General features: G+C 49.8%; 1 protein-coding gene across 1 annotated transcript; it reads left to right on the forward strand.

Moving 5' to 3' along the window:
- Positions 1-3,829: 3,829 nt before the first annotated feature.
- On the forward strand, positions 3,830-6,845 carry SOWAHB (sosondowah ankyrin repeat domain family member B). The gene has a single exon (XM_074992027.1). It carries the CDS (start codon positions 3,851-3,853, stop codon positions 5,417-5,419), a length of 1,569 nt encoding a protein of 522 aa, XP_074848128.1. The 5' UTR covers positions 3,830-3,850; the 3' UTR covers positions 5,420-6,845.
- The last annotated feature ends 7,472 nt before the right edge of the window (positions 6,846-14,317 follow it).

Raw genomic sequence — 14,317 nt, forward strand, 5'->3', positions numbered from 1 at the left:
CGGGGATTTATGGTGGTATATAAAAGGTAATCGCACCGCTGGCTGATGGGTGCGCAGTGCTGAGTAGTGACATTGTTGTCCCCACTCTCTGGCTAAGCTGGCATTCTACAGAGACACTTATTGTAGCAAACACAAATGAAAATTGTTTTAATAAAATTCATAAATGCTTAAATACTAATTATAATTTTAAAACCACAAAATGTTACTGTAATGGAACTTTCTCATGGAACCCTCATTTTCACTTTGCAGAACCCTGGGGTTGCCTGGAACACCATTTGGGAAACACAGCTTTATAGATTCCAGTTTCGGGTAGTAGCTGACTCATAGTTTGGGCAGTCAGAGCGGGTTTTATTTTTGTATTGGAGCAGGTCCTTTCAGAAGATTTGGGTTGCCCATTCCATGACATGATCCACTTCTCTGGTGGAGTGTCCTTGTTTGCTGAAGACAGTTTTAAGTGTATTATGGTGTCTAACCCAGACTTTCACCTTGGAGCACGCTGTGATTTCTTGGTGCACTTCGGGTGGTTAATGAATATGCAAATGTAGGTGTGGTGAGCTGTGGGTTTCTTGAAGGTACTTGTCTGTCAGAGTACATTGTTTTGATGCTGATCATGGCGTGCAGGATGTTGGTGGTAGCGGATGAGTATTTGAAAGAGCGTTTGGATGGGTGGTGATTGTTCAGGTTGTGGTGGAAATTTAGGAAGCAGTTTAGCTTGCCTGTCCAGAGGACCAGAATATCATTGATGTAGCTCAGGTATATTCATAGTACATTTGTCCATAAATTTTTCTTAAAGGCCCATGAGGATGTTAACATACTGGGGAGCCATCCTAGTACCCATGACTGTTCCTATGGTTTGGACAAAATGGCATTGCATGTAGAATTGTTAGGGATTGGGATGAAATGGATGAATTGGCGATATGTTTGGGGTGGATACCTGAGAGTGGTATGTGATCCTACAAATACCTGAGTCAGGCAGCAATGCCCTCATTGGGAGGGATATTGCCATATAGGGAGGTGACATCCATGTTGGCAAGGATGGCATTCTGAAGGAGGATGCTAATGTTGCAGTTTCTGGAGGAAGTTGTCTGTGCCCTGGAGGAAGCTTCATGTGGTGAGTGGTTTGAGGGCAATATCTATGAATCCCAGTAGTCTTTCAGTTAGAGTGCTGTGGCCAGATGGGTCTGCCTGGTTTCCCTTATTTGTATAATTTGAGAAGTATGTAGAAGGTCCCTCCCTGGGGTGAGTTTGTGGTGGATGAAGTTGTAGAGTGTCTCAAGAAGTGGTCTGGGGAAGGATTTGATGATATCCTTAAATTCCTGGGTAAACTATGGTGAGTGTTCTTTCCATTATTTATAGTAGATGGTGTCAAAGGGTTGTCAGTCAGGCTGCTTAATATGCTCATGATTGTTGAGGACTATGGTGGCTTCTCCTTTCTCGTTTGGTTTGATCCTTGTTTGATGGTTGAATTCAGAGACTGTACAGCTGTCTTCTTGTCAGCAGAGAGATTGTGGTGGATGTGATATTTGTTACACATTTCATAGTCTTTTTTTCTCCTGAACCAATCTGTGTAATGACCAAGAATGTGGTTTCATCTGCACTGGTATGTCCAGTCTACTTTTTTTGTTCCTTATGTCAGTCAGTGGGTACAGAGTAATCATGGGTGTTATTGTTGTGAAAGAATTCTGAGGCTGAGTCAGTTTTCCACATATGAGTATGTATCAAGTTCTGTGGTGAGGCAGAAGTTCAGTATCTTGCAAAGTACAGATAACTCCATTGCAATCAGGGGTAGTCTTGGTAAATGGCCCATGTCAGATTATTGTGTACTGTTCATGTGGTGAATCCCAGAGCCACAGTTTCTGGTAGAGAGGCTGTCTGTTGGCTAGGGTGTTGTTGCTGACTCCACTTTCAGTTTTAGCAGCTGGATGCTTGTGATGAGGTTTATTTGCCAATTATTTGGGGGTTTGTGCGTGATTTCCTGCATGATTTCTTGACTTTTTTCCTTCCAGTGTGGGGAGAAAAGTGCTGAATTCTTGTCTGGGGCAGTCCCTTCTGGACCATGTGAGGTGCAGTTCTTTAGTTTTCCTGTAGTCCTGCAGAGCTGTTCCACATATTTGGAATCTTATGTAGTGGCCAAAGAGAAATTTGGTAGGTTTTCTATAAAGACTAGTCCAGCAGGATTGGCAGTTCATTTCAAACCATTTCCAGCCAACTGCACTCTTAGGCTGCAATCTTGTAACTGATAGCATGCAATTGGCATGTTAAGTGCATGCAGAGCCCCATAAACTTTATGAGGCAATTTGCCTAAACACTGTCAATTGCAGAATAATAGTATTTGTCAGCCTTCCTTGAAATACTGGCACTTAGGAGCATATGGTGCAGGTTAGGCATTGTGCCCTGCATACCCAGGCTCTTATGCAACAGGAAGGATTTAATAAATACCTATGAATGTGTCTTGCTCTCGTTACCTCATACAATGAAACCTGGTACTAAAACGTCAGAGCAGAGTCAAAGAGAACAGAAATGCTGTTCTTCCCTGAGACAATCCTTCCCTCTCAATCACATCCATTTTTTCAGATTAAAGCTCCATCCGGCTGAAACTCACATTCCTGTCTGAAAATTGCCTGACACTTAGGAGCACTGTCAGGCATTTGAGAAATAAATATATCTCATGTTCCAAGTTAACCTTATTTTCCTTTGCTCTGTTTTCCCTGTGTTGCCAGTCAGTTCCACACCTATCCTGGAACGGGACCTGCTACTATGGGTCCATATTTCACCCTCTGATATCTGGTGGAAGCACAGGACTACAGCCCGGGCACTGGGGAAACATGCAGTGGTTTCGATTATAGGAGCAGCACCTGAGTGGCTGTTACTCATGAGCTACTCAGCTGTCTGAAGTTACTCCCACACCTGAATGTTTGCTTGAGGGCCTTAAGCAGCTTCTCATAGACAGCTGAAAAAGAAACCACTTTTACATACCCCGTGCTTGCTCTGAAGCTCATCTGATTTAAAACCCATCTGGATTAGGCCTTTCAATGCAACATCCCTCAGGACACATTTTAAATGCCATTTCATTTCAGCGCTATTATTGCAGGTGGCCTGTTCTCTGTTTACATGCCAAGAGGTACACTTTGAAAGGGAAGCGGTGGGGGGGGGGGCGTTGTTTGTAATTTAGGACACACTGTTTCAAGAAACATTTTCCAAAATGGAAGCAGCTCCAACCCTTTACCCTGCAGAAGTGCCATATGCTTTGTGTGTGTGTGTGAGAGAGAGAGAGAGAGAGAGAGTGTGAGTGAGTGTCTGTGAAACTGTGTAAGTGCAAGGAAGTGTGCATGTGAGTGTTTGAGAAAGTGTGTGTGAGTGAAAGTGTGTGTGAGTACAAGGAAGTGTGTGTGAGTGTGAGTAAGTGCGCATGTGAGTGTGTGAAAGTGTGTTTGTGTGAGTGAGGAAGTGTGCGTGTGTTTGTGTGAGAGAGAAAGTGTGAGAAACTGTGTGTGTGTGTGAGTGAGCTCTGGTTCCCCCAGAAGTCCACTGCCCCCCTACTCTCCCTCCAAACTGGCGAGGCTCCTTCATCAGAGGGAAGGCCAGACAAAGGGGCCCAGTTCCCCCCGCAGGCTGCGGGCCGGGGTCAGAGAGCGGCTGCCACACCCGGGCAGAAACCGGTGAAAGTCCGCTGGAAACCGCAACCACAACCACAACCACAACCACAACCACAACTCGCTGGAGCCTCCCCCGCCCCTCCCGGCGCACCTCGGCCCACACACGTGGCCTGATCGCAGCCTGGGGCGGGGCCGGGCCGGGCCGGGGCGCAGGTGACTGGGGCTCCCGCGGCCCCCGGGGCTCGGCGCGCGCCATGGCCCGGGAGCTGAGCCAGGAGGAGCTGCTGCAGTTCCTCCGCCGGGCCGGGGGGCGAGTGACCAACGCCGCCCTGCTGGGCCACTTCCAGCGCGTCCTGCGGGAGCCCGGGGCGGCCGGGCAGGCGCAGGAGCGCCGGGAGCGCTTCAAGGGCTTCGTCAACGCGGTGGCCCGGGTGCAGCAGGAGCCGGGCGGCCCCAAGTACGTGGTGCTGCGGAGGCGGTACCGGGACCTGCCGGCCCCGGGGGAGCCCGCGGGAGGCCGGGGGGACCCCCGGCGCCCCGGCCCGCAGCTCCGCAGCCGCCCCGCCGCGGAGCCGCCTCTTGCCCCGGCGGGCGGCCCCCCGCGGCAGCGGAGCCGGGAGTGGGCGCAGGGCAGCGGCTCCGCGCCTCCCTCGGCCCCCAGCCCGGCCCCCGAGGGTCGCTGCGGCCGCCCCCCTCCCGTCTTCCGCAGCATCCGCTGCCAGCTGGCCCTGCAGGGCCTGGAGGAGGCGCTGGCGGGGCGGGGCAGCCCCGGGGTGGGCCCCTCGCCGCGGGAGGAGGGGGACAGGGCTGCCAGCCCCCCCTGGGGCGCAGGGCCCAGGGACCCCGGGGGGCCGGACCCCCAGTGCCAGCCGCAGCTCCGTAGCCGGGGCCCCAGCGCCGCTTACTGCCGCAGCCAGCGCCGGGCAGCGCCCTGCACCCACCACCCCGGCAGGAGCAAGAGCGCCCCCGGGGGCGGCAGGGCCTCCTCCTCGTCCTCTTCCTCCTCCGAGGAGCTGGGGGACCAGGCCTTGACCCAGGGGCAGCGGGGCCGGCGCCGTCGGAGGTCCAGGAAGGTGGCTGGGGGGGCGGTTCTGGGCTCCCCTGGGGTGGACGCACCCATTACCTTCCGGTACCTGGGCTCTGCGCAAAGGCAGGTTTCTGGGTCTGCAGAGGAGGCGCTGCCAGCTGCCCAGGGTCTCCCTGAGCCCAGGCCCGTCGCTGTGCCGCTGGACCCCAAGGAGCACCACTGGATGGTGGTGGTGGCTGCTGGTTCCTGGCTCCAGGTCCAGGCGCTCTTCCTGGACGATCCCTGGCTTGCTCTGCAAAGGGACTTTATCTCAGGCTACACCGCACTGCACTGGATCGCCAAACACGGAGCCACCCAAGTGCTCCAGGACTTGGTCAACGGGGCCCAGAAAGCAGGGGTCCCCCTGGACATGAACGTGAAGTCCAGCTGCGGCTACACCCCCCTGCACCTGGCAGCTATCCATGGGCACCAGCAGATCATGAAGCTGCTGGTCGAGAAGCTGAACTCCCAGGTCCACGTACGGGACAGCAGTGGGAAGAGGCCTTGGCAGTACCTCAGCAGCTCAACCTCTGGAGAAGTCTGGCAGCTGCTGGGGCCTCCTAAGGGCAAAACCATCTTCCCCACCCAGCCTTTATTCAGACTCTCCTCGCCCCCTAGGAAGGCCAAGAGCCAGGAGGTGGCCAGGAGCATCAGCAGGAAAACCTCCCTCGCGGCCTGCCTGAAACCCCAGCATGTGAAATGGAAAACGGCTGCCAAGTACCCCGCCCTGAGGGAGCGGGGGGAGTATAGTGACTGACAGGACCACGCAGCCAGCCCAAGGAGGAAGCATGCATCCAACATGCCTTGGGTGGTTGCTACGGAGCCCATCTGGGCAGTGTGGGTCTGCGTGGGGGAGAAGGGGCGCACTCTGGTTAACTGTTCTGGACTGGACTCTTGTCTGACCTATTGTGAATTGAAAAAGCAGCCAGGAAACCTTCTACTCAGTGAAGTAATACTGTGGGGAGGCAGCTGGGGGCACTGGCTCCCTGAAGCTTGGTCACACACTTCAGCTGAGTTCCCTGAGATCTCACACTACTTTCCCTCCCATGGCCCCTGGTTCAGACAGTTAGCCACAGAACCATTACTTGGTGGAACGGTGCGGTGGTGAAAGTTACGCTGGGGGAATAGTGATCACTGGGAAAAGAGATTGGAGAATTGTTAAATCATCCCTGCCTGGCATGCCTCCAGATAGAACCCAAGGGCAGAGAGCTGCCAAACTCACGTTCAGATACTTCCTGCTGTGGAAGGAGGCACAGATCATCACTAAAACATAACAGAAATATTCCCATGCCCTCTAGACGAGGGGGATGATGCAGCTGTTCAGCTGGGATGACAGGTACTCGAAACTAGATGCTAGCTAAGATTAATTTATTTGTCTTCCGAAGAGCTTGTGTGGGAGCGAACGGACGCTCTTCCTTCTGGAATGTTAATGAGAGAGATGGAGAGTTTCCAGGACAGATACTTGGTCTGAGAAACCCAACCTTTAAAGCTGCTTTGATTGAAAACCCAAGACTTTTTTCTGAGTGGCTGAAAAAGGCACTGTCACAAAGATGAGAAATAGGGTTAATCTATTTAAAAACATGTTTTTTAAATTAACAACGTTCGTAAAGCTTTTTTATATAATGGAGATTCCTTAGTCCTTCGTAAGGCTGCCAATTAGTGTCAAGTAATGCTTGTCAGCAAATTGGGGTGTTCTTTTCATCCACAGCTGAGGAATCTTTGAAGGGTTTCATAACACCCGTTGTGCTCCTGGGTGCTGTTAGCTGTCCAGCACCAGTTTTGTTACTTGTGTTGTGTTTTGTGCCTCTTGCCTGTATTTTTCGCATTTGCCCAGGTGATTATTCCTACATGCAACTGGCTAGTGTTTGCAGTTGCAAAAATTAGAAGAGTTTTCTATTTGAATATTCTATGCAACAAGCTGCTTTGTATGTGTACATGCGCCACTGTTAAACCTGACCAAAGACGACTAACACTACTTATGGATTTGCACTGATTTTTTTGTTTAGTGGTTGCACTTCTTGCATGGAGGGTAATGAAAACAGGCCAGCTGATTTCTGTTTTAGATTCTCGGACTGGCACACTGCTCCAAAGCCTTGGGTTGCATGTGCTGCTGGGGGCTGGAGTGGTTTCTGCAGCTGAGATTTTCAGTTTAATGGAAATATTTCGTGGGCCTTAACATTTAGAATTAGGGTTTACAAAACCAATGTGGGGGGCAAGTTTAAAGAGTGGCCCTTGAACCTGGGTGATTTTAATATTTTGATCAAGGGCCCAGCTCACTTTGGAAGCCAAAGAGGTTAAGTTGTACATGGGCAGAGGACCCAACGGCCTTTTGTCAGGCAGAGTGTCTCCAGGCAGGGTGGAGGTGTGTAGGTCAGAGCAGATGCTATAGGGTGTGCCCTGTTCATTCCTGAGCTGGTTCATTCCAAACCACTCCACGCCCACTTTCGGTACAGTGTTTAGCGTGCTGACAGTCTGCCACACCGCCCTGCTCACCCTTGGGGCGACGCTCATCCCTGGTGCACAAGGCTTCTTGTCAGCTGTGCGTGTGGGATCTTGTACTCCCTGTGTGCTATAAGCATTCAGCCAGTCCCCTGCAGGCGGAAGGCCACAGTGGCAGCACGTGAGGGTCACGAGCACGGTAGGGCTGCAGGCCAATGTTTTGTGAGGACTTTCTGCCCTATGGATTTACTGGGGCCAAGGGAGAGCTGGTCACTTACACCAGTGCAGTCAGTAAAGAACCTGGGTCTGGTTTCCTTCCCTTTGCCCATCCCCCGCCCCCACTATGAATGACTCCAACTTACTGGGGCTGGAGAAGTGGTCCTCACAGCTTCACTCCCAGGAGCCCTGCTTTATTGTGGCTGTCTCTTATGGGTGCAAGTGAGGACGGCACAGCTGCAGCCAAGGGGGCAAGGGCCTTATGGGTCGCTGAGGGCGGCAGTGAAGCCGGCCAGCCATTGTCAAGTTGTGGCTTGCCCTAGAAGCCCTGAATCTTCTACAGCTGTCCCAGGACATTTGGACCAGCTCTGAGGGCAAAACCATGCTTATGTGCTTCAGGGAAAGAGATGGAACTGCTAGATCAATGATGGGTGGAAGAAGGGCTGGAAACCTTGTCCTTTGCCTTACAAAATAATCACCCTGCAGGCTTCCATCTCCTAAGCTGACAGAGCTAGCCTGCAGTTAGCAAAGGTAGGAGATCCTTTTGTCCTGCCTGAATGCCAACCACTACTGGGTGACAGCCCCTGGTCTTGCGAACATGTGTTTAACTTTACTACCATCCCTAAATGCCCTTCTGTTGTAAGACTGTGTGTGTGCAGGATTGCAGCCTATGCACTAGACCCTGTTGGCGGGTAACCTCAGGAGCACTAGGAGCATGAATGCACAAAGTTTGTGACTTGACCTGTTGCATAAGGTTTTCTGTAGGACAAGGCACAATCCCCCCAGTGTTTGCAACCCAAAGGCTACAGCATTGTGGCAGAGTATGAGTACCAGGAAGTGAAAGGGGCTAGAAGCAAACTTGAATTAAATGTGACAATGTGGAGTCATCTTCGTTATCCAAGCTGAGCAAAAGGCACAGAGTTAACCCTGGAGGAAGTAAACAGCAGAGAGCAGCTTAGATTTTTAAACTCCTTTTTTTTTCATTTTCAATAAACTACAGTATTGTACATAAACAGGGAAGGAGCTTTTGAAATAGCTTCTGAAAGTTCAGCCTAGGCCAAAGGAACGGGCCCAGCAAGAATCAGCTGCAATTAACAAAAATCAATAGAGCAGAATGGAGGACAATCATATTCCTAAAGCTTCACCTATTCATTCCCTTAAGAAAATCTCCCACAGCAACTATAAGCAAGCATAGATGATCCCTGAGGTGCCACACCAAGAGGCTCCTTCCAGCTGCTCCTGAGGAATGACTCTATAATCCTGCCCTGTTAGTGTTGTCTTGGGCATATTTATGTTGCTGTGCACTGAAGGTGAGATTTTTAAGCAGTTGGAAGGCATTAGGTGTCTAGCTCCAGGGAGCAGGGTGCCAGATGCACCTGGGTGCTTTTTGAACATTAACTTTAACATGCAAAACAACAGCTGAAATTCCTCCCTGCCCATTGTCAGGCCTTTGCGACAACTCATTGAATCAGTTCTGTGCCCTATCCCAAGTCCTTGCCAAGGTCAGGAGAAGGATTGGGCCTGGCATCAGCAACTCTGTGCCTAGGCCAAGATCTCTTTTGAACTGGAAATACTTTAAAAAAAAAGTTTTGATAGATTTCATAGATTTCCTCTCCCGTTAATTTACCGAGTTCTCTTTTGAGCCCGGGGGAATTCTGGCCTTCACAGCCTTCCCCAGCTATGAGCGCAACAGATTAATGGCGCAAAGAACTTTCTTCCCACACAGTTAACCTGAGACACTCAGGACCAGGGGCTGAGGCGGTGGCCAGAAGCATAACTAGGTTCGAAAACCAAGTACGTGGTTTCAGGGAGAATAGGTCCATCAATGGCTGTTGGCCAACGCATTCAGGGATGTAACCCTATGTCTGAGGTGCACTTATACCCCAACTGCCAGTTGCCCTGTTCTGTACTCTTCTCCCAGAGCTCTGAGAGTAGCCATTGTTGGAGACCAGCTACCTTACACCTGTGTTTCTTGAATGTTTTGAGACCACGGAACGCTAAACGATAATATTTTTAGTGTGGAACCCCTATGGAAATTTTCTTCAAAAAGATCAACATGTACAGCAAAACCAAAATGAAATAATTTAATCAGGTATCATAACAATGAAGGAGTAACACTGTGTCTAGTTCTAACAACAGAAAATCCAGACCCTCAGTGTAGGAAATCAAAAAAGTGTCAGATACACATGGACCACCTGTGAGTTGTGCATGGAACACCAGACCATAGTTTAAGAAATGCTGCTCTAGGGGGACTGTTTGGCCCACTGTGGTCATTATTTTCTTCTTAAGTGTGTGAAAAAGTGACTGTCTAATGGGAATGCTGACAACCTTCACTGGCAGGGGGCCAGCAGATGGAACTCCATCATCTTTCAATATAGGATTGCTTATTTGCTGCCGTGGATGATACCCAGCTCTTATGGCACTGTTTTAAGAGCATATTCAGTCATTTCATGTAGGCACAGAAATTCACTTTGCCCCTAAAGCCTGAGTAGTCTGGCTTTCTGCAGGAAGCATCTACAAGAGTTAAGAGTGTGAAATCCATCCCTCAGCCCATAGTTACAGCATGGGGCCACAGGGCACTTCCCCCCCACCCCATTCCCCTTTAGCCACCGATCCGGTTACAGCTACTGCACCTGTCCTGTCAGGGCTCTTGGGTCAGTGGATCTGTGCATGTCTGAAGCATCCCTTGCAACAGGCAGAGTGAAGGTTCCCCGTAACCTGCATAGCCATCCCTCTCGCAGGATAAAAACACGAGGCTTCAGAGCTGCATTGCACACGTAAAGAATTAAGTGGATTCTGCAACGACAGGGAAAATTTGCTAAGTGTCGAAGTCATTGGGAGATTTGCCATTGACTTCTGTGGAGCGAGGATTTCACCCACCAAATCTAGAATCTATGGCAGCAGATTTGAGAGCTGCGTTGTGGTGCCTCATGCCAGCACAGTCTGGCAAGCAAATGTTGAAGATTTCCCCTTCTGGCTGAAAATGCTGCTTTATCTTTTGCAAGTACCTGTGACAAAGCTCAAGCCATGAAGAGCCCAGATTGGTTTCCAGAGTCCCAGGGCCCACAAGGCAGTCCCTCAAACTTGCTGCCTTACTATAAAACTGAGCAAATTTCTCATAAGGCCAGTGACCATGGAATCCCGGCATACTGTGCGTCTTCACATTTGAGCTACACTCACAAGAGATGCATGAGAAAAGCCTAGGCAAGTCAGAGCCTTCTGACTATGCAAGAGTCCTTGTAATGGGTCAGCTGCTGTGTGCGAAGTATCCATTCTGAATCGAAGGAATCGGAGCTGGTCCTGTTCTGTCTTGTCTCCACTCTATTTTTATGATCGGGGGCTAAGGCCAAGTTCTGGGGAGCTACTTCAGAAGAACTGAATGCCAGTATTTCCTTTAACGTTTTTCATCCCTGGGTGGAATAAATTTTATGTTCCATGGGGCTTTGCAGGCGTGCACTGGGGTGGGCAGCTGTGGGCACTCTGCTAATCAGCTGGGTGACATCTGAATCTCTCCTGGTGGGCTGCCGAAGTGCTCAGATTACAGGGAACCTGATGAGCGCTCAGTGCAGCCAATGCCCTGAGAGGTTTGAGTGCAGTTGGAAAGCAAGTTCCTGTCCAAAGGACGATTAACCTTCCCAGTCTTCACTTCCCCCTTCATGACAGGAGGTTTTTTGCATAGGTATGCAATTTGCAAAGCAGCAAATAAGGGAACAAACACAGGCAGAAGAGTGGTATAAATCAAGTAAAGTGCCTTGCAAATGGCACTTTGTTCTTTGGCTCCCACCAAAGCAGTTTGGTGTAAGTGACTGATGCTGGCACGCAGTGGGGCACTAGTCAGGGGGTGCCTGTTCTGAATGAGGTTGCTGGAGCTGGAACATGGTTTAAATGCCACATCCTGGCTCCAAGGGACTGGCGCAGAGGGGAGCTGCTTTCAGTGGTTACTCGTTTACTCAACATCCCCAGCGTGGCACGGAGCAGGTTTGGAAAATGTGTCTGGTGGTTTGGAAACATTAATGTATTTGCTCCTTGTTAGCTTGTTGTGTGCACTGCTCGAGTAAGGCTGTAACCACAGTAAGTGTAAGTGGGACCTTTATGAGCAACAGATTCAGCTGAAAACAAGCAGGTGTGCTGTGGAATTGTCTCACTGACGTGTGCCGTGTTACTGGAAAGGTCGGGAACCACTGCTCTAGCGTATGCCTCATTACAGGTATGTTTCTCGCTCCTGGGCAGCTGCATTACAGGGGATCGCAGAGACCAGGTCCAGCCCAAGGCCATATGTCTGTACTGCAATTTTACAGCCTCGCACACCGAACATGTGGGACGAGTCAGCTGGCCCAGGCCAACCGTGGCAATGCTGCAGGTCTTTTAGTGCAGTGTCAGCATACCCTAGAGCAGTGGTTCCCGACCTTTCCAGTAACACGGCACACGTCAGCGAGACAATTCCACGGCACACCTGCTTTCTTCAGCCGAATCTGTTGCTCATAAAGGTCCCACTTACACTTACTGTGGTTACAGCCTTACTCGAGCAGTGCACACAACAAGCTAAACAAGGAGCAAATACATTAATGTTTCCAACCCACCAGACACATTTTCCAAACCTGCTCCGTGCCACGCTGGGGGTGTTGGGTAAACGAGTAACCACTGAAAGCAGCTCCCCTCTGCGCCAGTCCCTTGGAGCCAGGACGTGGCATTTAAACCATGTTCCAGCTCCAGCAACCTCATAGAATCATAGAACACTCGGACTAGAAGGGACCTCGAGAGGCCATCGAGTTCAGCCCCCTGCCCCAATGGCAGGACCAAGTACTGTCTAAACCATCCGGGATAGACATTTATCTAACCTGTTCTTAAATATCTCCAGCGATGGAGATTCCACAACCTCCCTTGGCAATTTATTCCACTGTTTGACTGCCCTGACAGGAACTTTTTCCTAATGTCCAACCTAAACCTCCCTTGCTGCAGTTTAAGTCCGTTGCCTCTTGTTCTATCCTCAGAGGCCAAGAAGAACAAGTTCCCTCCCTCTGCCTTATGACACCCTTTTAGATACCCGAAGACTGCTATCATGTCCCCACTCAATCTTCTCTTTTCCAAACTAAACAAGCCCAATTCTTTCAACCTTTTTTCATAGGTCACATTCTCTAGACCTTTAATCATTCTTGTCGCTCTTTTCTGGACCCTCTCCAGTTTCTCCACATCTTTTTTGAACGGCGGTGCCCAGAACTGGACACAATGCTCCAGCTGAGGCCTAACCAGCGCAGAGTAGAGCGGGAGAATGACTTCTCGTGTCTTGTTCACAACACACCTGTTAATGCATCCCAGAATCATGTTTGCTTTTTTTGCAACAGCATCACACTGTTGACTCATATTTAGCTTGTGGTCCACTATAATCCCTAGATCCCTTTCTGCTGTAGTCGTTCCCAGACAGTCTCTCCCCATTCTGGATGTGTGAAACTGATTGTTCCTTCCCAAGTGGACCACTTTGCATTTGTCCTTATTAAACTTCATCCTGTTTACCTCAGCCCATTTCTCCAATTTGTCCAGATCATTTTGAATTATGTCCCTATCGTCGTCCTGCCCTTCCTCCCTCTTACCACAGCAGGGAATCAGGGGTGGGCTCCTCACCAGCTCATTCAGGCTGTGAAGCAGCACTTCAGCTGCCTCCGAGTGTGAATGAGGTCTTGTGGGGTTGGCATTTCCCTCACGGTGGCTCTACAAAGAGCCTCCATGCAGGGGAAGAGCCATTAACCAAACCCAGTCCAGCCACCGTGAGGGGCAATTAGTGAACACTGCCTCTGCTGGGACTCAGGCAGCCTTGCTGCTTGAGCCCCAGCTGGTGTGGGGTTGTCAGTTCCTCCCCACACCTCTGCCACGGTGGCTCTGCAAAGAGCTGCAACAAGGACAAACCAACAACATTTCTCTCATGGACGGTTCTTGCGGCACACTGAAAACCACTGCCCTAGAGGTGCAGGGTTTGCAAGAATACCTATGTGACTTAGAAGTGCAAAGCTCACTGAAAATCAATGTGCTCCTACATCAGGTGGGCTCAGATTCTGTAAGGTATGTACGTGTCTAATGTATTGAGGAGCCAGGCTCTAGGAATTTTGGAAAAGCCAAATTTCTCTGGTTACCCAGAGATAGAGGGAATAAACCACCTTTTCCACAAGCTCTCAAGGGCCATGTGTCACTTGCCAGAATTGCAGCCCCTTGACGTGGGAGAACACGGGTCACTATCAAGAGGCTTCTGCCCTCTCTTTCAGAGCAGCTTGTCTAAAAGAGAAGAGAGAGCAGTCAGGGCCATTCCTCATCCTTCACAGGTACTAGCTGACGGAGCTCACTGGCCTTATACTGCACTCTTTGAAGAGACAGAGCAAGTTTACACCCAGGCACAGTACAGTAGCTAGAATGGCTTGAAAAACAGGAAAACAATTTTGCAAACCACTTTAAGATCTTGCAGTGGTTTCAGTTGTACGTGGTTTGAAGTGGCTCCATCTTTCATAGTATTTCTCAAAGTGGCTTTTAGAGTTTCTTGTTCATCAAAATGTAGATTTTTCTTACCAGATATTTAACAAGTGGAAAAAATTATTATTATTAATTATTTTTTAAAAGTTCCATAAAATTAATAATATTACACACCTTGCTGCTGCTGCCAGCACAGTCTGAGACTGGTGGGGAAACCAGAATATGTCAATAACTGTGATTTTTTATGAGCAGTTTCACTATTGAGCAAAGACCATTTGGGCAGAAAGAAACTTCTGAGCTGAAAAATTTCAGCCCAGATGAAGGATGAGATGAGGCCTGGAATATGAGCTGGGATAGCTAGGAGTCCTTGGAAACCAGGGGATGCGTGTTTGCAGGTGACAGGACAACGGGGGATGTACATTTCTGCTTACAGGGTGGCAACAGTGAGCATGAAGAAAAAACAAAAAAACAAAGCAATTTTCCTATAGTTATTTTAAAAGAGGAAACTGCAGGGGAGGACAGAAAAGGTGAAACTGAGCGAGCC

This window comes from Carettochelys insculpta, chromosome 4 (genome assembly GCF_033958435.1).
Source record: "Carettochelys insculpta isolate YL-2023 chromosome 4, ASM3395843v1, whole genome shotgun sequence".
NCBI classification, from domain to species: Eukaryota; Metazoa; Chordata; order Testudines; family Carettochelyidae; genus Carettochelys; species Carettochelys insculpta.

What these genes read in the sequence shown, in the direction of transcription:
- SOWAHB (XM_074992027.1), top strand. Translation starts at nt 3,851, where the DNA reads ATGGCCCGGGAGCTGAGCCAGGAGGAGCTGCTGCAGTTCCTCCGCCGG.